This window comes from Rhipicephalus microplus, chromosome 5 (genome assembly GCF_043290135.1).
Source record: "Rhipicephalus microplus isolate Deutch F79 chromosome 5, USDA_Rmic, whole genome shotgun sequence".
NCBI classification, from domain to species: Eukaryota; Metazoa; Arthropoda; class Arachnida; order Ixodida; family Ixodidae; genus Rhipicephalus; species Rhipicephalus microplus.
Window position 1 is genome coordinate 14,229,388 of NC_134704.1, and position 27,188 is coordinate 14,256,575.

Genomic DNA, 27,188 nt, shown 5'->3' on the forward strand with positions numbered 1-27,188 from the left:
GCACAACGGCACTCACATTAGCGTCCTAGGACACTCTTGCTTTCATATCGAGCAACAACCCGAAAATATTTAAAATTCGTGTCAGTACTCTCTGAAACGTGCTGACCACCTGTACCTAGTGCTCTGATTTTTTCATCCTTTGAAGAGAGAAAATGTTCTCCCATATTCTTCTAGTCGTTCTAGTTTTTCTCACCTTTGCGTGTTTTTTCAACACCACTATCTTCTTGTTTGGAGAGGCAGATTTGATGCAGCTGACCTTCCCATGTTATTTTTTTCCCATGTAAAAGTAATAAAGAAAAAGCCTGGCATGCAGCCCGGAATTGAAAACTGCTACAATTACTTGGCGTTTGTCGGTCCCCGAAACAAGCGCACGCGACAACCCTGACGTCTGGTGACGTAACGCTCTTTCTCCAAAGTGTTGCAATGCCCTCCGACCGCTGTCCTGACTTCCCCCGAGTGATTTCTTTTGTGGCGTGTACGATGTGGTGACGGGCACGTAGTCTCGACTAGCCGCATTTTCCATTCTCCGCCGCATAAAAACAAAGATTGTTCAGGCAGCCCGGATGTTATGTTATACCCGAGTCTGTCTCTCGTGCGATAAGACGACGACGACGTCGACAACAACAATAAAACAAAACAAGACAACACAAGACAATAACAGCAACAAAAGTATTCTCTTATTTGCGCGCCATAAAGATCATAGATCTGATGTACATGAATCTTGTTCTTTGTCGCATTTCTCTGTGTGCGTCTGCTATTTACTAATTAGGATTTCTTTAACACCTTGTTATTTTATTAACAGATGTATGCGTTCAACAGATCTTTTTGTGTATGTTTCAACGCTTGTGTCGTCTTGTCACCCACACCCGCTTGAAGTATGAAGCAGAGACAGCAAATAAATAAAGCAAAATAAAATAAATAACAACTACCAAGAAAACGACGACAACGTGCCATAGTATATAAAATTCTAACAGAAATCCACAATCCCTCTTTTCGGGGGACATGAGACCTGCTTTCAGTGAGCCCTATACCAAGCCGCGTTGGAGAAATACTGGAAAATGAGATTTAGAAGTGTTGACAGCTGGGCCTCTTGATGCATCGTGTAGAGTCACTGTGCGGAGAACGAGGAAATGACAGTTGTTGCTCTTGACCTCTAAGCTTCAGCGGATAGGGGAGAGTGGGGCGAAACGCGATATTTCAGCAATTAGCCGCTTCTAACTATTGCACATGCGGTCATAATTGGTTTGTTAATGAACAGCGCGGCATATATGACTTGGAATGAACTGCGACGCAGCTTCTTACACGCATTTTCCAGACGTAAATCTTTAAATAGGCACTAAAGAGAGAAAGAGACCAGAAAAAAAATTTTCCTCGTATCAGTAAGTTACACTTTTACTATTCCAGAATCTCCGCTCTTCCCACGAGAAGACGCTTGGTAAGCCAGAAAGCACGCAAAAAAGAAAAAAAAAAGAAAGGAGCTTTCACATTGAAGTTCCCCCAACAAGCGGCGTGACGTCATAGATTTTTGACGGCGTCTGGTAGGAAACACGTAGTTTCTAATCGCTAAAAATAAAGTACATTGTACTGTGCGCGCGCGCGCGCGTGCGTGTGCGTGTGTGCGAAAGGGGCAATGACGCAATATATCATGTTTCAGGAAATTTAGTTGAGCCAGCGTCGCCTAAGTGCGACGTATTCACTTTGGAACCCTTGACGTCAAGTGGGCAGATTTGGGCGCTGAATTTGAAAATTAAACAATAATTTTCTGATTTAACGAACATATGGTGGCAGAAGGCAGCGATATTAGAGATCAAAGAATACAATTAGTTAATCTAAAATAATTGGATGTTCGTCTTGAGTGTCCCTATGAATTTAGTCGTCAGCTACAAGAAAGTCCGTTCTCTCCAATCGACCAGTCAAACATGCAATTTAATCTATGGGCGGAAAAGGGAGACATTTCTTGAAATAAATAGCGGATAGAAGCAGCGCACCAGGTTGGGCCAAAGTAGGTAATCTTATGGAAACATACATAGCGGTTCCGGTCAAATTTCAACCACGGGCTTTTAACGCAGCAGCCCGATGCACTTGTATGCGCCAAGAGAACAAGTACCCGAATGAGTACCTGTTTTCGCGCAAGATTTAGACGCCAGACTCGCGTGCCACTATAACTTGAACTACCTCTGCATTGCAAGCTCGGCTGGTATTTTGCTCGTGTACAAAATACTCAACAGACAATAAAAAAGTAAGATATTAAATAAACAACACGGAAACAGTTTCCATTATGCAAATAAGCAAAAAACATGTTTATATTGGACAAGATGAGAAAGAGAACACGAAGAAAAACGGACGTATTAATTCGACGCTTCAGTCCCTTGCACTCTGTTGGTAATTAGGTGCGCCTTTTACTAAATATTGAAAAAAAAATCTAAAAAAAACACCTTTCGTGACAAAGGCGCTCGAAGCCACTCATCGAGGCTCATCATCAATGGCATTCATTATGGTTTTAAGGAGAAGATGTTCTTGAATATCGATCACTGCAACAAGATTCAATATGTTCATGCTCGCCGAGTTAACGGCATCGTTCAAAAGCTTTCGACGACGTAGCGAGGCAATAAAGTTCAAAATTTTCCAATTAGTCATTTTGTATTATTCACCTTTTCTCTTGCAAGGAGATTAGAAAAAACTTTAAAAGAGATATCGAGTTTATTACTCCTCAATGTAATTCACACGTAGTGCCGGAGAAAAACCAAGACCATTAGTCGCTCCATGCGCGTCCGATATCTTCATTAATAATATCTGGGGGTTTTACATCCCGAAGCCCCGAGCTGATTATGAGGGACGCCGCCGTGAAGGACTCCGGAAGCTTCGACCAACTGATGTACTTTAACGTGAGCTGACATCGCACAGGGGCGTCTACCGTTTCAACTCCGTCGAAATGCGACCGCCGCCGCCGGGATTCGATCGCGCGACCTTCTGGTCAGCGGCAAAGTATATACCGTAAACACCAATATACCGTGGCGGACCGTCCAATATTTTCATTCAACGAGGTGGACGGAGAGAGAACAAGGCAGACAGGCAGGTAGGTTAAGCAATCACGTGCTAGTTTGGCTACACTACGAGGATAGGGAGGGCGAAACAGGGAGTGACATAGAGAATGAAGGAAATACCGGTTGAAGTTTCACGTCCCGAAATCACAATATGATCATTTGACGCCGTCATAGAGGACCCCGGAAATTTCGACCTCATGGGAGCTTGCAGCCATCCACAGGCTTTAGCACAGCCCCTAGCAATTCACCCCCCTCAAGACGCGACCATCGTCCGTGACCGGGATTCGATCCTGTGACCTTTGGGTCAGCAATCGAGCATCATAACCACCGTGACGGGTACGAAAGAAAGAAAGAGAGAAAGAAAGAAAGAGAGAAAGAAAGAAAGAAAGAAAGAAAGAAAGAAAGAAAGAAAGAAAGAAATTGAACGTACGCCACTACCTTGCCTTTTGCGTGACGTAACATCAAGCACGGCGAACAGAGACGAGCTTCGTGAATACGCCGTTACTATAGCGAACGCTCCCTGAAAGTGACATCTCCGAAACTGATCGATCGGCGGGGATGTATTCCGTGCCGTAGCACGACTCGGGCCTGTCACTCGGTATGAAAAAAAAAAAAAATCGACGTCGCAAATATTACGCGCGCCAATCACGGGCGACGAGAGTTCTATGTACACGACGCGCGAATGGCGTGACACGTATACCAGAAAAGAGGGTTTATATTCGCCAGTTTGCGCAATGCTGGTGTGAATGTGAATACTGCGGGTATATTATGCTTCCCACGGCAATTATCCCATCGCCCCTGGAAAAGAAGGACTCTCATTGCGAATGCGTGTCTCGCATGCGTGAGCCAAACACATGCAGGGCGACTTGTCGACGAGCCTGTGTGGGGGGAGGCCGATGCAGGGCCCGATAGAAGGCCTCCACCACACCTCTTGAATTTTCATGTGGCGATTGGTGTATACGCTCACTGCACTCACCGGACTAATAATCTCGGTCCTCTATAGGGCACCGTTCAAGGCGCATTGATTTCTCCGGCTAGAGCGTTTCACTTCGAAGGGGAGAAATCAACTCACGCGCCGAAATCTGGACGGAACGAAGCTTCAGTGAAACGGTATAGTGGGAATGCTTCGTAAATAAAAGCGACGAGTACAAACGTGTGTGCTTGTGTTCAACAGAAGCAATTTGCTATCTCATCCAATGTTTATGGGTGTCAACAGAAAACATACTAATTTTATTGCCACGCAACATTTATGTTTGTGCACCGAAGCTCTGCAATCTACACTGAAATGCAATATTAAAGTATGGCCGATGCAAAGTGTGCGATGTGTATACGCGGCGATGTTACGAAAGGCGGAAATGGTGTATGGAGCTTTTCGAGAAAAACAAGGTGACGGTACGTGTACTCACACGAAAGTACGACATCAATAAAGTCGCTCTGCATTCTCATGCGTGAAAGCAGTACTGTTGGCGTCCTTAGCCATGTCAGCATGCGCACACTCCAGTAATCTCCATGGACATGCGCGCACATGCCATGTGACAATGCGGATATGGTGATTACTGGACCATGGTCCATGGCGATTACCGATCCATGATGATTACTGGACGGTGTGAATTACACGACTGCAAATGCTTGCCGCTGTTCGCGTTTCATTTGACGCCTAAACTGTAGTACATAGCCACTCTTAGCTGAGGACGGGCTCACATACTATGGCGTGCATACACAATAACTATATAAAATTCAAACCAATAAAACAATAAGCTAAATATAGTCCGCTTCTATATTACTAGATTTTTGAATCCGCGTGTGGCATACGTGATTAGTTGAGGTTTTATGCAGCGATATGTTATGTCAGACCAAGCTGAGCTTGATCGAACTATCTTAAACGGACCGGCATTCTGGTGAAAATGAAAACACCGCGAGTTATATCGACAGATTCGACCACTTATTTTCGCGAGCGACGTAGGATTTATATTTTAAATAGCGTGCAAAAGTAACAAAAACATTGCCCACAAAGGGAACTAAGGATCCCTCAAGTCGTCATTACGACTTTTCCCTCCGCCTCCAGTTGCACTGCACTTTGACGAATCAAATCAATCAATCAATCAATCAATCATTCATTCAATCGATAAATCAATCAATCAATCAATTAAAAAACGGTATGTCACGAGCCTGGCGCAAGAGCCTTGAAACGTGATTATGAAGTCGGTTACTTTGCTGTGCGTAGTCACAGTCTGATGCTGTCATAGGCGCCATAATTAGTCCTCGAAATTAGAGTATATTGTTGCACAGCTTCGCTCAATTCATTACTGCGGGCGACGCGTAAATGTTAGGGAAGACCCACTTTGTAAATAACAAGTTCAATATGTAATATACATCAGAAAGAATATGATAGCAACCGATACGATAGTTAATTGCTGAAATATCATCAATTATACGGTTTAGATTACTGTCTTCTTTCTGGGCTTCTGCCATAATGCTTTCAACTTGGCAGAGTTCTAGGAAAGACGGTGACGAAAAACTGCTACCTATGTTGGCGCAGACGTATTCAGGATACCTCAGACACTGTTTTGGGGTTTCAAAGGTATTTATGTCACAATATGCAGATTTGTTCGCGTCATTTTTATAGGACACCAATGCCGAATGAATTTCGTCTCATCTGTCCACCTAACTTTCCGCCTCTTCCTCAAGCACCTCCTCTCTCTTGGAATACAGTTTGTAACTGGTAAAGTCTAGCGATTGTCCTGCATTCGCTCTACATGCTTCGCCCATGACCACGGAACAATGATGGTTTACGAGGAGGGTTCAACTTAAACTGATGACGACGCACCGAGTCACGGGAAAAAAAAAATTATAGGAGCAAACCTCAAGTGTTCGTGAATACCCAAGTTTTTACATGCAATTGGCCCAGAGGTAGGGTGCCCTTATCGAGGCAAAGAAAGTGCGGAGTGATTGACCACACGTTGTCCGGTTTGCTACCCTACATGTGGAAAGCGAACGAGGAGGAGGGTTAGAACCCACGTGCCAGTCGAGAAAGCTCGGAAGATACACGACTCTGCATCACGCGGAACGTATACTGGCAGCGTTCCGGGTTGATGGGGAATTCTAAACGAGCGTCGTTGAATCAGAATTATATGCTGGTCTAGACCTGAATGGCAGCTGAGGGAGCCCATTCCTCCAACTGACTTTCAGCGTTTTAAACCACTGCGTGATAACTGACCGGCGCAGACAAGCTTAGCTCCGCCATTATTTCTGACAACCACGACCTTTGGACGTTGGTTAAGAAGTAGCTAACCGGAATGCACACACACAAAAAAGAGGGATTGCGCTTACAGGAAAAAAGTGAACTAGCGTAACACGAAAAATGCTTAGAATAGCGGTACCTTTACGAGAGCCACATTTGCACACTAAACACCGAGAACGCTCATTACAAAAGAAATAGGACGACACTCAATGGAGCGGACAGAGGCCCGCTTTACGATTTCCTGCAACACGTCATTATGACGGCTCCGTATATCACTGTTTAGCTACCAAGAAACGTGCGCGAATACACACGTGCGCGAGTACAGTTGCTGACGCGCAGCAGAGAACAAAATGGCGGAAGATGTTCCAATAAAAAAATTGATCCGAATCTACATGTTACACTGTAAATGTCGTCGAAAGACGATAGTCTTGCGTCTGGAGAGAGTGAACAAAACGTTTATTTGATGTTCTGCGCAAGAAAATCGGTGAGTGGTATTCTGCAGGCGCTGCGTTAGAGTGCCTCGAGCGTGTGGCGGAGGCAAACGAGCGCATCTAGGCACGTTAGACACAAATGCCATCTGGCATTTATCTTCGAAAACGAAGGCATGCGCGACCGCGGAGAAAGATGCGCGCCAGTCACGGAGGTGATAAGGTGTAGAATGGAAAGCGACGGGCAGGTGCCACCACCGTGACGTCGTAGCAAAGCGTTGGAAACACCTTTTTGAGCATCGCGTTGCACTGTCAGCGCAGCGCGATTAAACGCTACATAGAGTTACTTGTGTGTGCCTCTTCTAGTATAAAGGCAGACATAGAAAACATCGAAGCGTTGTTGTGGCGCCTATGATATGCGCAATAATTGCTTTTTAATTGACAATTGCACAAATATGGACGCTAAACCTTGAGCAATATTCGTGGGCGCTGCGGATGTAATTGGCCGTTTGGTGCCGTTTGAGGTATCGTTAGGGCGGGCAAACAGACAAATGTACAGACAGACAGACAGACAGACAGACAGACAGACAGACAGACAGACAGACAGACAGACAGACAGACAGACAAAAATTTTTCCGTCAAAGGTCCCCAAGAAAGACTATCGTATTTAATAATCTCGGAACGTGGGATACTTTTTTTAGTTTTTCTGCACTTCCAGGCCTGACAAGCGCTTTTCCATTTTTTTCTTTTCTTGTAACACGCCAGAATCAGGTTGCCAGGCATGACAAGTTATGTTAAGGCCCCTCTAAATCATGACATAGTCATGACAAGGCATAGTCGACCGCCGCCACCGCTACGGCGGCTTGTACCAGCTACCACGCACGAACGGAACCGGAATCCAGGCCCTCTGCGTGGCATTCTACCGCAGAGCCACGCCAGTGTTCGGATATCCATCGCGAAAAGAAGCTTCACGTTGAACAAGGAAGCGTGTCAACTGATGTCATATAGTGTAGTAGAGCCTGAACTTCACCTTCAATAGTAGAACGTGATAGTCATCGGTCAGCGTTGGCATCGACCTCTCAACCACTATAGCTTGCCTTCGCCTCTAGGTGGACGCCTGGCCCGTGTTGAAAAGAAAGGAACGCCTGTGCACAAACATTAGCCATTTTAAACTATCCAAGAATGACGGCTGCAAGTGCAGTTGCGAAGTGCCTATTGCGCCATAATTATTCGTTTTGCGAGTGCACGAAGTACCCACTTCATGGTCGTAATGCAGTATGCGCCATTGCGCAGCTGGACAATTTCTTGATGCTGTTGCTGGTAATGATGATTAATATATCAGTTTGCAATGCAATTGGTGGGCCTTCACCCTAACCATTCGTTGTTCAATTCACATGATTTGACGCCTGGTGCGGTGTAACGCTTCTGCCAAACAATAAGTAGGCTCCTCGTACTACCCGAAATTCTTATACAGTCTTTTTCCCGAAGCAATTTCAAGCACGAGCCTGACGCTGTAGTAGAACACCTACTTGTCACGTGAAAGTTGTGGTTTCGATTCCCACTCGAGTCAAGTATTACTTATTTGCCCTTGAATTTTGGCTCACAGACAACGCTGTTTTTTTCGCTCCCAACCAACGACGCTGACGCCAGACCAGCTCATAAACAAGGTAACAAATATATGTGTCACACAACGCGAATTGCGTAACAAGCCGACAGCTAAAAAATTTCCACTCATTACAAACGGCTCAGCCATTGATCGTCTTCAGGCACAGCATCAACAAAATGCACATTTATGCTTTAGAGATGCTTAGCGGGTACCTCGCTCCTCCAAAGAATGATGAATAATAATAACACAGTGCATATTTCTCTGTCTTGTCAAAATTATGACGATTTGTGGCATAGAGGGTATTTGCTGCTGTGGTTTTCGCTTCAGGAGACTTGACAAGTGAAAGGCCACTCATCCATGCTTTCGTCGTGTTCGTGTGTCACACAGGACATGTTTGTTTCCTTTTTCTGAATTTCTCGGAATTAATCCTTCTTGCCCAGATTATGTTAGCAGAAGCTATACGGCATTTTTCGCGCAAACTCGAGGCATTCTGAAGCGAATACCACAAATTGTGCGGCGTTTTCTTTCGACCGAAACTTTGCCCCATTGAAAGACAACTATTGCCTAAGCTTTGTCGAACAATGCGTTCTTCGCGACCTTCGCAGTGCACAAAAAAAAAAAAAAAGCGGTTACTCAGGGAAAAACAAAAAGAAAAAATATCGAAGACGTCTTACGTACGTACAGTTGCGAAGTCCCACGGTATTTTGAATGCGACGATGGTTACAGGAAAAAAATCGCGCACGTCAGTGGAATATGAGCGTGAGAAATATCGCCGACGCAATAGCGCCGCATGCACCGCATACTGCAGTCGCTACGCTGAAGTTCTATGTGCGAAACAAAGTAAAAGTTCGTGAATGTTAAAAGTCACATAAAAAATGAACTAACATTGAAGATTCTATGGCTGAACAACTGGAAAAGGGACAGAAAAAGAGATACACAGACAGACATAACGACAGACAGAAAGAAAATTTTATCAATGCTGGAAAGCTCCTAGTGTGACGAGTAACGAGAAGATTTTCTAGGCGGCGTTGGAGAGATAAAGACAAGGGCAAAGATTTCTTTTTTTTTCTCTTCCTCATAGAAGAATGAAAACTATGCACCTCATGGTACACAGCTTACGTAAAAGGCTTGGTATACGGCTTAATATACGGCTAAAATGCACCTGAGGTATACGGCTGTGACCACACCCCACTTGTTAACCATCTTAAAATGGGCACCAAGGAGCCCAATCGTCCTATTTGCTTGGTCGACACTTAGATTACTAAAAGTAATTTTGTTGACTGTCAATATTCTTGGCAAGTAACCCCGAAAACCCACATTGCTACAGAAATCAGCGGAGACAAAAAGTTCATTATTTCGGTTGATCATATACGTAGAAACATTGCTCTTTCAAGCTCCTACGGAATCCGTTCTCTTTTTTTTTTTCGACGACACGTGACAACTTACCCAAGATACTCAGCGAGAAAGTGCTCTGACCTACAGCTCGTATCGTAACAGGACACGGACGCATTCCAACGTCATCTTGTTGTAATTTTGCATGCCGCATTTGTCGCACCTAACTCGGCGCAGCACAATGGCTGCTCCCATCTCACTTTCCCCATCGTTCACTTTCCTTATCGGAGGGTATTTATGCAGTGGGAGACTGGGCAAGTGAGCCTGTTCTCACATGGCACTTGATATTCCTGCACCCTCGCGAACGAGTTGAATCGAAAGCATTCCCCAGTTGTTGGCAGCTCAGAAACCCTGCAGACACAGCTGCTACTGGCACTTCGGCGTCGGCTTACAGCACGTTACTAAGGCCTACCAGGAATAGACGTCATGTCTTCGCAGGCGTCACACGTGACCTCACCATGGACATTTGTGAAGCTCTACAATTACTTCTGGTCCCGAAGGGATCCTCGAACAGATGGATACGGCGGCATAGCGGACTCCAAATTCGTGCTGCCACTTCTAGTGGCCTACGTGTACTTCGTCAAGGTCGGCGGCCCAAATTGGATGAAGGACCGCAAGCCGTTCAACCTAAAGTGGGCCATCCTGACGTACAACGCGTTGACGGTTCTCGCCAACGCATACTACGCGGTGCGGGTGTTTCAGGTGGCGTACCTGTCGGGTCACTACAGCTGGATATGCCAGGGGATCAATTACGACAACCCGAGCGATCGGGACACGGAGATTATCCGACTAGTCTGGTGGTACTGCCTGGTCAGAGTCGCCGACTTCCTGGACACCGTGTTCTTCGTGTTGCGCAAGAAGACCTCGCAGATCACGTTCCTGCACGTGTCCCACCACGCGTTCATAGTGTTCAGCGGGTGGTTCTACATGAACTTCGGCACCGACGGGCAGCCCGTCATCGGAGTGAGCGTCAACGCCCTCGTGCACGTCATCATGTACTCGTACTACTTCCTCGCCGCCCTGGGTCCCTCGGTGCAGAAGTACCTCTGGTGGAAGCGCTACCTCACCGAGCTTCAGATCATTCAGTTCGTCGGTCTCATGATGCACATGTCGATCACTCTGTTCTACGACTGCGGTTACCCGCGGCCGCTGGCCATCTTTGCGCTCAGCCAGGGCTTCTTCGGCCTTCTGCTGTTCATAAACTTCTACGTCAGAAACTACATCCTCAGGATGACCCGAGCAAAAGGTCCTGGAACCATCAGCAAGAGTGATTAGGGACTCAGTGTACAGAACTAACGCCGGTTGACGGCAGGAATACAGTGCAGCACACACTCCAATGACAAAAAGAAAGCCGTGCACCATTGGTGCACTGAGACTGTACACGGTGCCTTGGGACGATTCATGTGTGCACAGCGTTTGCAGTGTATTTGCGATTTTAAAGCTGAACAGCGTGTCAGATCATTGTTGGTCTTATCCCACTGACTCTGTGCGATCGTTATATTTTAGCCAAGTTCTTAGCTGGTCCTTCGATCTCTGTACTGGTCGAACATAAGGCACTGCCAAAACTAGTCGGTCGGTGGAACTAATACCACAGTATAGAACTAAATTTGTAATAACAAAAGAATCTGACGTAGAAGCACCAAGAAAATAAGATAGAACTAAATTTGATGATTGACATAGTGAAGACAGCTGGGAAAATTTCGAAAGAAGAACTTTGAGTATTCAGTTCCTGAACAGGAGCGTTATGGTAAGATAGCGCAATTACTAGGTGTCCCGTAGGGCACGTACATATATGGAATTATATGGCACATATGTGTTTTACTATGTAGTGCGAATGTTTTACTCTAAACGGTCATAAAAAGTTTATGCTCTTTTGTTGCTTACATATACATTTCGTTCTTGTTTAGCGTTTGCGTAAGGCCACAATTTTGGTGTAGCAGGTTCTTCGATGTAAGCGCACGTTTAACATTGCTACACTTAATAAACAAAACGACTCTTCGACCTGTTAGATTCAGGGCATATTTCAGCAGTAGACAAACAAGTGTTACAATGAACGGCAACAAGGAACTTACAAAGGAAGACGTTAAAGAGAAACAAGAAGATTCGCTATTTATTCAAAATTTCGTTTCTATAGGAAGCAAAATTAATTTCCAAGCTTTTTGTAAATTTGTACTTACGCTCTGATATTGTTCTCACGCCTGATAAACACAACAAGTCAACAATGCCACCATTATGCTTTCAACTGGCGGTTCCATGTACGGCTCGTTGAAGAACACACTGAGCAGTCCGTGGTATCTCGATCGAGAAAGCGTACGAGCCCTATAGGGTGCTCGCACCGAAGCTCCCCGAGAGTCCTAAGTGGGCGCGCCCTCTAGGAGAAATATGCGCAACGATTCAGGGAACGATCAGTTTGCTTGCTTTTGTGTGATTGATACAAATCGCGATTTCGATAGAACTACAAAAACAAAGGCCGCCCCCATCTTCCCACGGGGGGAACTCGAGTAAGTGCATCGCAGAGTGGTGGGGTATCGCGCGAATGTCGCATAATTGGGAATGGTTTGGGAATACTTAATAGTTATTTAGTTTTCATTATTCTTAGAATGAAGCAGAAGCGTTGCCTTCAAGAAGTGGTGGGACGCTAATGTTGGGTCGTGTCCCACCACTGGTTGAAGGTACTGCTGCTTCCATCCCATCTACTCGAGTCAAGCAAAGCGTCAAGTCAAGCGAAAGCCAACTAAAGACACCCGCGACTGAATCAGGAACACGCGATCCAGCGTCTAAATATACGAGAAGGCCAGTGAACGGTTGTGCGCGAGATCAAGGGCGTGCGCACCGCTGCTGCCTCGCATCCCATCACGGTACCTTTCGGAGAGATGGTGCATGACTTGTAACGCGACAGCGTTAAAAAGCTCGTTCCGCATAAAGTCCACCATCGGCGTCGTTGATTGCGAGCGAAAAATAATCATCATAATATGCGTGACCGAAAAATCGTGTACGACGCAAATAAAATTAATAAAAGATCACAAATTCCGGAGCTCAGTGGGGACCGAACCAGAGTTATTTGGGTCCAAGTGGGGATTAAACACGGGTCGTTTTTTTTTTTTTTTGGGGGAAAGCGGATGTTCTACCACACTGCCACGACTATGCTTGTGAAAACAGCGAAATGAACTTCCTCTGCTTGGAAAGGCAGTGAAAATAGCTTTTATGCTTCACAAACACACGCGTCCTGTTGACGTCGTCTCCCTAAGCAGACAGTGAAACGTCTTTCGGTGTCTGATGGCGGGCCATATACATCAAGCACAAAGACGCTCTGCTTGAGCCGCTCGTGCGGTATAACCTCAACGAAAAGGGTCTTCATTTTATAAATTGAACTTGGCGTTCAATAAAGAATAATTTTTTTTACTGGTGAACGTAGCTGACCGTCACAGTTTTGAATCCAGGGAGGGACGTCACATTGTGTCTCCTGTAATAACAAAATTCTCGGCTTTTCTACCTGATCCATTAAGAACTGCCGTAGCGGAGCCTTTGAAAACTGGGCTAGAGGCCCGTGTACTTGGATTTAAGCGCACGTTAATGAAACTTAGGTGGTCAAACTTTCTAGAGCTGCGGCGTGTCTCGTATTCATGTGGTGGGTTTGGGACGTTAAACCACACCACTTATTACGACCACGAAATGTCAAAGCAAGACAAAACGCTGTCAGAAACGCAGGCCGCGGTACTGTGGAACAGTGGCAGTAGAAACGAAAGCCCCCCCCCCCCCCTTCCCCCCTTTCTCCTGAATGGGAACACCTCTCGCATTACAATGCTCAAATGAAGAAAAGCTCATAGGGCCTTTCATGCATGTATTCGCCTAAGACTCCTCGAAGGCAAACGTCAATCGTTTTTCTCACAGCCGATGCATTGATGAAATAAAGAACTCAAGCCATGAGTTGGCATTTAGTTTTCTTTTTGATATGTAGACCTTCCCGCCAAAATGAGCCACTGCAGGCAAAGTAGAGAAGTTCTGCGTTTCTTTTAAAGTCTTTCGGCAAAAACATGGGCCGAGAAAATGTAAATGTACTCCGTGAGAAAAAGTGATTTACAGAGGGAGAAACAAAAGCATAAAGCAAGATTACGCGAACAAAAGAGCAGCGGCACTAATTACCGACGTCTAGCAAAATAAGCCGTGATCACCCTTGAATTTATATATATATATATATATATATATATATATATATATATATATATATATATATATATATATATATATACAAACGAAGCGACCAAAATAAAAGATTGACGTAGGAGCGCCCTTCTCAACATCGGCCTCTCAGCACCTGATTTTTATAGCGGACAATGAATAACTAACCTTGAAGAAAAGAAAGCAAAATACAGATATCCTTCCTCAAAGCGACGTACGTGCCAGAAAAAGACGGCGGCAATACAGCTACATAGAGAAGCGTAGCGGTAAACTGAGACAGGAGAGCGACAGCTGTCTATAAATTTCGAGTTTTCTCGCTTCGCGAAAGCCCCGTTAATTGAACTTGACTTACACGCCAAACTAATTATTCAAGCGACAGTTCATGTGTTATTTTTACGCAGTTTACAATCTTTTTACAACCTCAATTATCAGTTCTGCATTGTCTACTGGCATTTCTTTTTTCTTACGGAGTAATTGCTGGCTTTTACGTATTTTTGCAAGTCTTGCCTTATATCTCCTTTTCCGTAGCGGCTCTGCAGCTACACGTCAGGTTCAGTCGATCGCGAAACACTGCGAGCGCCGGTACGGCCGTTTTGGCCCCCAAGAATCGACGCCTTCGCCGCGTACGTTTTAACGGGTAGAAAAAGTACGTGTTAAATTAAATCTTCGTAGTGGTGTCGTATGTTAGCTCGAAACTGATTTTTGTTTTGAATTCTTTGTTTTAAGGCTTAGAATTTACAGTTGAATGAATAATAAACCGAACTGAACAGTCAGCAAAGCTGGTTGGACTCATAGCCGAGGCTATAGTAGTGAATCCAATAAAGGAAGTAAACAACAAATACGAGTACATAACAAGCGAAACAAATCACATGGGCAGACATTTTCACGACATCATAAAATTTGCGAGAAGGTATCGGAAAATTAAACGAGGTAAATATACATATACTATTAATTTTTTATGTAAACGATAGAATTACCATGTGTTATAACATATTTTGTAATACGGAGAAGTTACAGCTAGTTTCAAACATAAGAAAAACGAAAAAAAAAACGACATATGTGAAAGCTGGTAATACATAAGGACCGTTTACAGATATACGCATCCCATGCATCCTCCAGGGCGGAACGCCACTTTACATGTTACATTTTACCAGGCTTTATGAGACAACACACATCTATGGAATTCCACTTGCGGAGAAAAACGTTGATCTCGAATTGATAAGGGGGGGGGATAAACAACAAGAGGGAAGGCAGGGAGGTTAACCAGGCAACTTAAGTGGTACACCCCTCGCCCGATACCTCCGGGTTAAAGGTACGAGCGCTCTTCGCAGTTGTGCTACGGCACGGCGAGGCTTATGTCGCTCGGGGGGGACGCTTGAGCTACATGGCGGCTATGGGGTACCCTTGGGCCTTCGAATTGGTAAAGAGGAGATAGAAGTGGCGAGAAGAGCGATTTAGACATTGCGTATTTTCACAACTCTTGGCGCATGTTTCTGACTTTCGAGGACGTGAAAGGAGAAAAAAAAATGTTGGAAGATATTTAGGTATTGGCCACAGGCTATGCCGTCCATAGCAGGTGCGAGACTACCCACAAAAGACGGCTTAGCAATACAAAGACGCATTTCACAAAGAATACGCCACAGAGGTGCACGCGAGTTATTGTATCTGATTATCAGTAAAAAAGTGGCTGCCATGACGACGGCTCCCAGGATGCTCGGTGTTCCCGATGTTCATGGTGTGCAAAAAGGCTCGATCATGTGTACAGGCGCACGTTGAAGAAATGACAGGTGGCCCCGATAAATTCAGGATACCCACTACTACATTCTCTACGAGGCAGTGGAACCTGCAGTGACGTGGTGCAGGAGCATGTCTCGTAGAGAAATGTGGAACAACGACGCGTTGCTGGCGTGAGGTCTTGAACTCATCCAACAACTGAATCAACAATCAGCCTTCATGAATATGGGCCCAACCCGTTTGGTTAAGAACCCACCGAGACATTGCTCGTGCGTCATTGAGATACGAGTTGCTTAATTCTGGTTGTGCATGATAAATTGAAACCAATCCTATACGACAAATATGCGCAACGTAAACAGCCCAAGAAGATGAAAGAATCAGCCCAGATGATGCATCATGAACATAACGACTACGCCTTTTGCAGGGTAAATGTATCTCTCATATTCTTCCAATCAACTCGGTCCTGTGCTTGTTGCTTCCAAGTTATACCTGCAAACATCTTTATCTCATTTGCCCTTTAAACTTTCTGTAGTAGAACTGCCTGCCTTCCCCTCACGTGCTTGCCTTTTTTTTATCTGTTACGCAGTATAGAGTCGGCTAATTTTGCTTTGCGAAACGTCGGCAAGTACACCACTCGGTCAGCTAATCGCTTCCATGGTCTCGCCAACGAATGACGTGGGAAGCAAAACATACTATAAAGGTAATTGTGACAGCGGGGGCAAATAAAATGACATCACCTCATGAAAAGAAAGAAAAAAAGTTCGTGCTGAGTTTCTTCTATCTTGGACGATTGTGAGCAGAATACTAAACAGCTAACATGGGATCTGTTTAGCTCTCCTACCAGCCGCCGCTTCCTGTTCTGACCTTGCGGCGCTGGCTCACGACGTGAGGAAGCTGACGGAAAAAAAGAAAAGCAAAATTGTAAAACGCATTTTTCTGGGAATTTAGTTTGTGAGGCCTGAAACGTAGCCCAGCAGGTTAACATATTGTGTTATAGTTAAGTTTTGTAGGGTTTCCCTGTTCGACTGTGCAAGCGCAATAAGATAATACAATCTAAGAGAGAGGGAAAAGAAAGATGAACTAATGGGCTTGAGTCTAAAGAAAGAAAACTATTGCAACAAATGAAGCTTGAAATCTTGAGAAACAATAGAGGACAAAAAAAAAATGCCATAGCTTGCATCGAGTCGAGCAAGGCTTGAGACATCGAAGCTTTATGATCACGAAGTCTAATATGGTTGCTTCTAGGTTGTAGGTAAACTTTAGAGAGGCGATGCCAGCTTGCTTTTAGGCTAGGTAATTGGTGCGTTGCTTATCAGCGCATTACTAGATGGCAGCGATGAAGAATAAACCGGGTCTCAGCAACTACCGAAAGGGCGAAAACGAAATAAGGAGTGAGGCATTTTCTCATTATTCAAGGAAGAGCGCTTTACTCTTTCAATCGAGATCGCGTTGCCTTAGAAGGCGTAGTTATAAAGCAAGATTTAGTATATAAAGAAAAAAAATCGCCACATAGCCACGTAGTGAATGATGATGAGTGGGGTGAAGCGTTTGTCCATCCATCCGTTCGTCTGTCTGTCTATCTGTCCACTATACAAAAACCACTAGCGCCATCTAGGGATATTATTTCTGAGGACATATACACACAATGCCATTTATTAAGCAATTCATCAGCTAGAGGACTACATACTACAACATAAAACACTACATACTACTACTACTAGTAGTACAGATGACGGAACAACCCCTGAGAGATAGAGAGAGAGAGAGAGAGAGAGAGAGAGAGAGAGAGAGAGAGAGAGAGAGAGAGAGAGAGAGAAAAGGAAGGCCGGGAGGTTAAAACCAGATATTGGCATCGGGTTCGTTATACCCAGCACTTAAGTTGAAAAATAGGGGCAAGAAGGAGGATGTAGAGCGAGAGAAAAAAAAAGAAGAGAAAAAAAAACGCACGTGCACTTGGGAGAAAACAAAAACGCACACTGAAAAGGCGTTCTGGCTACAACCGTTCAGAAAGACCGGTAGGAGTTTATGGTTTTTCTGCGTGGGCTGAGCGGGCAGCTTGATCAGCCCGTTCATTGCTGCTGCTGCTACTGATGATGATGATGCTACCAAGCCACTGCGGAATCATTTTCGCCCCTATAGTAACAATTAAACTAATGCACATGCTGTGGGGAATACATGGAAACGACGGAGCATGTTCTGATTGTGTGTTGAGATATGCACCCAGGTGTAAGCTTGGGCACGAGCCTTAGTATCCCCCAATTTTCAATCTTGCTTTCATGGTTATCTTTTTTTGTATGCAAAAATATGTTACCCCGTGTATTCCTCCCTGCAATAATACCTTCGGGCGCTGAAGGTAATGTTAATAGATATAGAGTCGGGCTCCCAATTTGTTTTTTGCTTTTTCTAAAACGAGACCGAATTCGTCGAAGTTATACAATAATAATTGTTGGGGCTTAACGCCCCAGAGCAACCATATAATTATGAGAGACGCCGTAGTCACGGGCTCTCGATATTTCGACCAGCTGGTGTTTTTTTAACGTGCTACTTTAAATCAGCATACGGGCCTCAAGCATTTTCGCCTACATCAGAAAATGCGACCACACAGCCGGGACTCGAACCCGCGACCTGCATGCGGGCTAGCGGTCGAGCATCACAACCACTAGAGCGTGTTCCACGGCGGGTCATTTTTATAGACGAGGCCGACTTAGAACAAAAGTGTTTTTTCTTTCCGAGCTTGGTGGCTCACAAGTGGCCACTGCGTTATAAAGGAAGCTCTCATAGCACACATCCATTCACCAATCTGCGTAACCATGCTAGGCGGCTGCACAGGGTAAAAAGAACATAATGAAGCCAACACACAATGAAGCCAAGAAGGGCATAGAGAACATTATTTGCAGTTTTAAACTGTAGAACTGTAGTGCGTTAATTACAACATAAACGGGAAGCAATGTTTAAATAGAAAGCTTCATTAGGTCAAGCGACAGAAGAGGCATGACATAATTGCCCTTAGGCCGTTTTCCAATTACAGCCTTTGTGAAGCGGAGAGTGAACGCGCAGTTTTATTGAGGCATTGAACAAAACGCCGCACGACGTCCCAACCGTGGAGCTAAATAAAGGAACGCACCTATACAGTCAAAGATTGTCGTACTCAGCGCAGTTTGTAGACGTTGTGTGTAGGCGCTAATGAAGTAAAGCTTTTATTAAGTGTGAATAGCCTCACGCGAGCGACAAACACGGCAATGGCGGAGCTGCAAACGAGCCGTCCGCACGGAAACCTGGATGTTGTTTCCTCTCCACTGAAACTAGGTGGCGCACGAACCACCGTGTTTACGGCAAACACGCCAGGCGCTACTCCAAGCACTGCGACTCGTCTTCTTTCTTTCCACGTTTTTGTGTTATCACAGCGGAGTTATGACCACGGCCGTGATCGCTGAAAACTGGGCGCAGCTGTGCAAAGCGAAGAGGAAGCATAGCGTAGTCATACATAGTACATTAAAGCGATGGAGTGGGAAAGGAAACAGAAGGTGAGGAGGAGGAAAGGGAAAAGAGGACATTGATTGGTATGTGGGGTTTAACGTCTCAAAATCACCACATGATTATGAAAGACGCCGTAGTAGAGGGCTCCGGAAATTTCGACTACCTGGGGTTCTTTAACGTGCACCCAAATCTGAGCACACGGGCCTACAACATTACGCCTCCATCGGAAATGCAGCCGCCGCAGCCGGGATTCGATCCCGCGACCTGCGGGTCGGGAAAAGAGGACAGGTTAAAGCATAGCCCAGTATTGTAAGGTATACTACAGCCAAAGGTAGGATAAGTGAGGGTGAGAAGGAAGGAAAGGAGGATAGGTTAAGGCACAGCGTAGTTCTCTAAGGTATAGCACGGCAAACGGCTGGGAAAGAAAACAGAGCGTAAGGTGAAGGAAAAGAAGTACTTAAAGCTACCCGCTTCGTCCGCCGGTATGGTGGCGCCACTACCAAGCTTGCACTCGACTAGTGCGGAGAAAGCGGCTGCACACTCCCGCAACCCCCCATAGGATCCCATGCATTCTGAATAAAATATGCGCTGTCAATGAGAAGAAGTAAACGAGCGCCATCTGTCCAAAGTATGTTACAGCAACAACAAGACTCTTCTCCTCGCTTATAAAACGAGGATATCGTGGTTTTGGGATGTTACACCCCATACAATAATAATAATAATAATAATAATAATAATAATAATAATAATAATAATAATAATAATAATAATAATAATAATAATACCAAGTATATACCGGGCGTCACCCATGCAGCACGTGAGCTAATTATGATCCGTGGAACTTTCATGCATGTCTCTATAGTGTCGTTATACCTCTGACAAAAACAATATACTGGCGTGTGTTTATATCTACTTTGCATAGCATTGTACTTACCTGTCATGTGTATACTGGAAGAGAAAATTCACTCTCTAATCGACAAGATAGGCGATGCGGGGAGGTCCTGACGCGAGCCTCAATAGCACGTGAGCTTAGTTTTTCCTGTGTTAACGCTTTGTTGCTCCACCACGACTTGTGACAACTCGTGTACTCAAAATACAAGGAATCGGCAATCTGCCCGCAAGGGAGCACTTGCGGCCCACAGCACGACGCCAGACCTTACCCTTCGACAACCCATTCCCTCCTTCCGATTTCCGATTAGCACCTTCCGCCTATCGATGACAACTGCGCCCGTGGCTAAGCATTTTTTTCTGGGGGTGGCAGCAACCTGTAGAAGGTCTCAAAGAACACCTAGTTTCAATATTTCTTTCCTCGATAAAACAACCCCTCCCTCCTAATTGGAGGGAGGTGGGTGAGCTATAGGGTAGAGTTACTGTATATGCCACCTTTACGTAGCATATACAGTAACTCTAGGCTAGGACTCTCGTTTTGGCGGCTATGGGCCGGCCTGATAACAACTGCAAGACTTTCTATATATGTCTCTGAGGAACCTTGATGTAGACATTGGCGAGATGGCTAAGAATCATCATCATCATCATCATCATCATCATCATCATCAGCCTGACTACGTCCACCGCAGGACAAAGGACTCTCCCATGTTCCGCCAGTTAACCCGGTCATGTGCTTGCTGCTGCCAATTTATACCCACAAACTTCTTAATCTCATCTGCCCACCTAACCTTCTGTCTCCCCCTAACCCGCTTCCCTTCTCTGGGAATCCAGTTAGTTACCCTTAATGACCAGCGGTTATCCTGTCTACGCGCTACATGCCCGGCCCATGTCCATTTCCTCTTCTTTATTTCAACTATGATATCGTTAACCCCCGTTTGTCCCCTAATCCACTCTGCTCTCTTCTTGTCTCTTAAGGTTACACCTACCATTTTTCTTTCCATTGCTCGCTGCGTCGTCCTCAATTTAAGCTGACCCCTCTTTGTAAGTCTCCAGGTTTTTGCTCCGTAGCTCAGTACCGGCAAGATACAGCTGTTATATATAGTGGCAATCTACCTGTCATAATTTGAGAGTGCTTGCCGAATGTGCTCCACCCCATTCTTATTCTTCTAGTTACTTCAATCTCGTGGTTCGGCTCTGCGGTTATTACCTGCCCTAAGTAGACATAGTCTTCCTAATAAACTAATAGTAGTAGACATAGACATGGCTAAGAATGTTCAGCACCAAAAGTAGCGTTGAAATGTATTGTTTTAATTTAAGCAATATTGCGACATGCGTGCTGAAAATAAAGATTTGTATCCCAATTTCACCTATTATTATTGTCAAGTAGTCCATTTTTTCTCTTTACCTGCAACCACTCCGTCCCCACGACCCAACTTGCCGTGCGGCCTCCGCCAGGTCAGCTTCGCGGCACTCGACTCACCACCTCAATTCGATTCTTTATTTGCATGCGTAAAATACAGAAATATGAAGAGTGGTTAAACTCATTGCCAAAGGCTAGTTGCGGGTCCAATGAAATAAGACTTCCATGTACAAGAGGAAGGTACAGAAATGTGTACGTGTATAGTGATTGCACATATTCAAATTTCCCAAGTGTACAAAAAGAAAGCAAAAGTATCGGTTAGTACGCAGTTACAATTAAGGGTAGATATGTAAAGGCAGTAAACAAGGCGATTCCATGCGCTAATATCAAAGTTTAAAATCTACATAGTAACCTCGAGTGAAGAAAAAAAGATTTATTAGCAGGTTTCCGAAAGCTATCGACAAGAAAAAAGAGACACGATTGTTCACACTGACACAACATCGTTCCGATTAAGTAATTTTTAAGCAATAATAAAAAGTATTTGTTTGTTTCATTTCTGCTGGTAGTTTATTCCAGACTTTTGGTCCTGAAATTTGCAGCAAGCGTTGCCCGTATTTCTGGTTAGAGGAAGATTTAAAAGATTTTGTATGCTTGATTTCTAGTCACACGAGCGAATGGGTAAAATATGAAAACATGAAATGGTAGGTTGTTTTAACGATATTGAAAACACCTGGCCATTTTTATTTCATGTATCCTATCATAGGGCAAGATATTCATTTTTATAAACAGAGGTAAACTAGGTTGATCATAACGTGAGTGGGTGATTATTCTGAGGGCTCGTTCCTGAAGTTTGCCTACAGGTTCAAGATAAGTTTTGAATGTCGCACCCTACGATTCATTACAATATGTGATATCGTTGTGGACGGGTGTGAAATATAAAATACGCAAAGTGTTAGAATCCAGATGATGACGCGCTTGTGAAGGCGCGTATATATACCATACCAAGGCGAGCTTTGCGCAAACTGCGTTTATTTGCTGTTTCCAGTGCAAATTGTAACCAATTATCACGCCAAGATATTTAAATGAGCCGGCTTCGTCTAGTGGAAATTCATCTATTCGCAAATGTAGTGATATCGCACACGCAATATTTTGACGCGTTCGAAACACCATATATTTAGTTTCTTTGTGTATGTGTTAATAGTAACTTTATCCGCTCAAAACCATTTACTTACTTTTTCGACTCGTTGTTTGCTTTAATTTCGATATAACAAATATTGTCGGCAGTTATAACAACACAAGTGTCATCGGCGTACAAAGGTTGTCGACCCCTGGCTTATACCGCTGAGGGCCACAGTGACTATATTTGTGCTTTATCTGCCAGAGCGCAGTGTATAAACGACAACCTCTATCGCCTGTGAGGCTCCTGGTAAAGAAATATTTGTTCTCAGTAAAGAGTAAATTGAGTGTACACGTATACAAGCGGCCACATGGCGCAGTTGCGAGCTTGCGGGTTTTCCGACACCCGACACAAGGGAACAAAACCGCGGCGACGTATATTTTTATTCCCTTCGGGATTACCATTAGGCATAGCTGGGAATGTTCACTAATCTAGAATCATGGCTGAAATGATGAGAATGGCAGGTTTACCCTTTGTGCAACCAAGTAACGACACTATGACATGCGTCGAGCGCGGAAAAACGCGTCGTCTCCCAGAATTCCTCCCCCCCCCCCCTCTTCCCATTCCCACAGGTCTTCATTTTAGCGTAAAGTGACGCCTTTGTTTCTTTTTAAGCGTTCGAGTTCCTCCTCTCTTGTGTACGAAAAGGGGATCCACGTAGAATCTACAATAAGCGTCAGTCACAAAACCCGCATCCATTTGACACACTACGTCGGCAAAAAGAACAAAAAAAGTTACGATAATGTGGTGTGAAACGCATTAGCGAGTAACCGTATAGTGAAATTCATGCACAGCGCCGGCACTCCTCTCCAGAGCTGCCCTTTCCCTCCTCTTCACTTGACGTGTGCAGCCGAAATGCGCTTTATTTAGCTAATCTTTTTCTTTGTTTTCTTCCTGCAGGGGTCGAGGAGTTAGTTACATGTGCAGCAATTTGCGGAGCACACATGTTTTTGCCGGTGCAGCTTACTTAGACTCGGTAGTACACACACTATCAGCGCCATGTTATGTCATCACGCTATACCCTTCTCCCCTTCCCATATTTGTGACGCGCTGATTTCGACGCACAAAGGAAGTTATTTCGACAGCCTCAGACCCCTCACTTTTATACTCTTTAAGTGCTTCAACTCCCAAACCATCATGCATTTTGTTTTATTTTTCCCGGAACATCCGACAGATACGGTTTATAAAGATAGACGAGACCTTTCTGACCAGCGAGAACGGACTAGTCCACCGTCCACACTTGCCTCTCGGAGCAGTCCGCAAGCACACGAGCCTTTGCGCGGAGTGCGCCCAATCTGGACCCACTGAAGGCTTACGGATCTGCGGATTGTAGACCAAACCCGAGGACGACGGCACCAGCTGCGCCCGTTCCCCGGCAAGCGTGAAAGCGGCAGCAGTTTCACCCGGCGCAGGTGTTCGCCCTGTTAATTACGAGTCACGATGGCTCGCTCGGTCACGGTTCCCCTGACCGACGTGTACGAATTATTCTGGTCTCACCGAGACCCACGGACGGCGGGATGGGGTTTCATCGCCGACGCCAAGTTCACCTTTCCGCTGCTCATCGGGTACGTCTACTTCGCCAAGGTGGCGGGTCCCCGCTGGATGAAAGACCGCAAGCCGTTCGACCTCAAGTGGGCGGTGCTCATCTACAACGCGTTGACGGTGATAGCCAACGTCTACTTCGCCGTTCGCTTTCTGTCGCTCACTTACATGGGCGGCAACTACAGCCTGTTCTGTCAGGGTATCAACTACAGCTCGCCCAGCGAGAGGGACATGGCCATCCTCAACCTGGGCTGGTGGTACAGCTTCGTGAGGATCGGCGACTTCCTGGACACGGTGTTCTTCGTGTTGCGCAAGAAGAACGCGCAAATCACGTTTCTTCACGTCATCCACCACTTTCTGGTCGTTCTCAGCGGCTGGTTCTTCATCAACTTCGGCGGTGACGGCCAGCCCATCTTCGGCCTGTGCGTAAACGCCTTCATCCACGTCATCATGTACTCGTACTACTTCCTCGCCGCCTTGGGACCTTCGATGCAGAAGTACCTGTGGTGGAAACGCTACCTCACCGAGCTGCAGATTGTACAGTTCGTTGGCCTCATGCTGCACATGGCCATCACGCTGGTCTACGACTGCGGGTACCCCAAGTTCCTCACAATGCTGGCCCTGCCGCAAGGCTGTCTGGGACTGGGACTCTTCATCAACTTCTACATCAAGAGCTACAGGGCGCAGAGGAAACTCCACGTAAGCGCCGATAAGCTAAAGAAGCACGACTAATCATCGCGTGCCCAGCGTGTGCTTGAAACAGGAAGAAACTGTGATAGAAAACCAAGGCGATAGAAACGAAACTGACTTAATAGTGTTAAAATTGTGTATGAAGACTTATGTGTGAAAGATGCTTTGGTTTATTTAAATGAAACGCTGAAAACTTTTTGTTCTATCCATATTTTACCTTCATTATGAACAGCGTGCAAAAGGTCGGCTTCTGCGAATCGTAAGATCTGAGATAGTCTGCACTGCATCTTATATTTTGTTTCAGTAGTGGTGATATGACAAAGTTTTCCTTTTCATTGTGATAACGGTTATATGAACCGTGCTAACGAACTGCTGTTACTTCGGGGGCCGTTGACGTGATGCTCCATGTAAGTCGACGTGCGATATGTTAGCGATACTATGGGTCCAAACAAAAATATTAAGCCTGCTTTGTCTGGCCCACACTGTTGATGACTCGATGCGCACAATTTTTCAGTATTTCCAACGTTGAACGTTACATGACCAGGCGCACGCTAGCGGATTGGGGGGAGGGGACAGTTTTTTACCTCGGTAGTGGTTATGCATATGACTCGAGCATATTCAAATACGCTCGCCTCATGCGTGTAACGATGTTGAAGTGTATCTTACTAAGAGCGAGTGCTGGTGCCTTTCCGGCTGTCTGTGGCCGTAGCGGTGCTAATGTTGCCATCTTGCCATAGGCGGGCTTAGCTTGACAGACCTGGCAGGCCATCACTCCGCCTGAGAAACTATTTCGACGCAGTGTGTGTCACCGGAAATCCCTTAAAACTTTCCATGTCTTAATGCGCGTAATCTGAAGTTCGGAGGAACGCTAGACGCAAAATGAACGGTTAATTACCCACTGCCGGCGCTGTTCATCACTCCTCTAGAGTTGTGACAACGAGTGTTTGCAACGGACAAGTGGGATCTCTTCGCGTTTGCCTTCTGATCACGGCCATATGCTCTTTCATTTATTCGGTAGGTGAGTATTTTTTGTGATAATTTATATGGCCGATAAGAATTCGATCCTCATAGCTATCGTCTTCAATGTTTCGCTTTTAGGTGCTGCTTTACTTTTGACACCCATATCACCTCACTTAGTCCGAAGTGATGTCACTTAGTCATGACATTTCTCCAATATAGTGCCACTAGCTATAAGTTTTCACAGACGTTCAATCCGTACAAGGAAGCAAACTATCCGATCTCAAGCCTTAATTTTTGGCTTATCGCAGTGAGCACAATTGTTCATTGTCACTGAATATGCGCTCTCTAACGTAGCAAGTTTGTCGCTTCCACGAATCACCCGGTAAAAGCTAAGATGAGAATGTTGTGATGTTATCTTGGCGAGAGAAAATCTGCAAAGACTGTCACAATATGTCAGAACCTGTCAAACTAGAGTCATTTTCAAGGCGGGTGATGTTGAAGTTGCAACAGACAGAAATAGTTCAGACATTTATGCGCTAATAGTTTGCCAAGTTGTGAGGTGGGAACTTTCCGGTGCTTATAAAAACATAGTCACGCTCACTGTTTTTCGTTCACGAGTCTTCGAACGTTTCTGTGTACTCAATCTGCTTTGCAACGGCCTCATAGGCCCACGTAAGGATAAATAAACTTTTTCATAGCAGCTACACCTTTGTTTTTTATTCTATGAATTTTGATTAAAAGATCAGCTACATTTCAGTCAAAAATACCAACTAAGATAATATTTCAATTAATTTCCTAGGGTTTTCAAGCACGATGGTCCTAAGGAACCCTATAAGCTTCATTAAGTGCCAAGGAACCTATCCCCTTCCCCGCTTGAACGCAAGCATTTTTCACTCGTTTCAGCCAATGAATTCAAAGCTAGGGTCCATAAAAATTTACTCTCTGGTATGCAACAGAAATCACTTTCGTTGAACCCACAGAACGACGCAAGGCCTAGTTACGCTCAGGGCCATCCTCAAGTCGGCTGCTGCATTAAGCCTATTCCTGGGCTTATTTTTCAGATAGGCTAGCGTCGAGAATGCCTACTTACAAGCATATGTAGTTGCAAATGGCTGTAGCTCATCAACTGCTTTACTTTCGGCACCGATCTTTAAACGGGAGAAATGAGCGTCAGGAAAATATGAGGCCTCCGATATTAAAAGGGTAATAGTTTAACCGCGCGGCCAGTATTCGGAGTGTGTCTTGCTATACAACCTGCTGGCGGGATTGATTGCGCAGACCATGCGCTTCTATCATGCACTGGGATGTGCTTAATGACACTCGAGCGTGAGAAAGGAAGTTCATTCGATCGATTCCAGCTGGGGTTCCCCACCTAATTGACGTGGCGAGTGTAAAACTAGAAAGAAATTGATCAGTAGCTCACGAAGCCCGAGGAAGGGCCTTACAAACCAGGAACCCCTACATTCTGCG

General features: G+C 45.1%; 3 protein-coding genes across 6 annotated transcripts in view; 2 read left to right on the forward strand and 1 right to left on the reverse strand.

Moving 5' to 3' along the window:
• The window catches only part of LOC119174972 (uncharacterized), a 267,896-nt gene that overhangs the window by 59,505 nt on the left and 181,203 nt on the right, over window positions 1–27,188 (reverse strand). The window contains exon 5 of one of the 4 annotated variants that reach the window (XM_075894886.1): window positions 21,395–21,484. The exons of the other annotated variants lie outside the window; for them this stretch is intronic. The gene's annotated coding sequence lies outside the window, so the exon portion shown is untranslated. The remainder of the gene's footprint in view (window positions 1–21,394; window positions 21,485–27,188) is intronic. 4 annotated transcript variants of the gene reach the window in all.
• On the forward strand, window positions 10,001–13,444 carry LOC119174970 (very long chain fatty acid elongase 4). Its single transcript, XM_037426122.2, has one exon. The coding sequence runs from the start codon at window positions 10,138–10,140 to the stop codon at window positions 10,984–10,986; it is 849 nt and encodes a 282-aa protein (XP_037282019.2). The 5' UTR covers window positions 10,001–10,137; the 3' UTR covers window positions 10,987–13,444.
• On the forward strand, window positions 23,084–26,422 carry LOC119174004 (very long chain fatty acid elongase 4). Its single transcript, XM_075894883.1, has one exon. The coding sequence runs from the start codon at window positions 23,967–23,969 to the stop codon at window positions 24,798–24,800; it is 834 nt and encodes a 277-aa protein (XP_075750998.1). The 5' UTR covers window positions 23,084–23,966; the 3' UTR covers window positions 24,801–26,422.

Excerpts from the sequence above, each read along its gene's own strand:
- LOC119174970 (XM_037426122.2), top strand. The coding sequence starts at position 10,138 with ATGTCTTCGCAGGCGTCACACGTGACCTCACCATGGACATTTGTGAAG.
- LOC119174004 (XM_075894883.1), top strand. The coding sequence starts at position 23,967 with ATGGCTCGCTCGGTCACGGTTCCCCTGACCGACGTGTACGAATTATTC.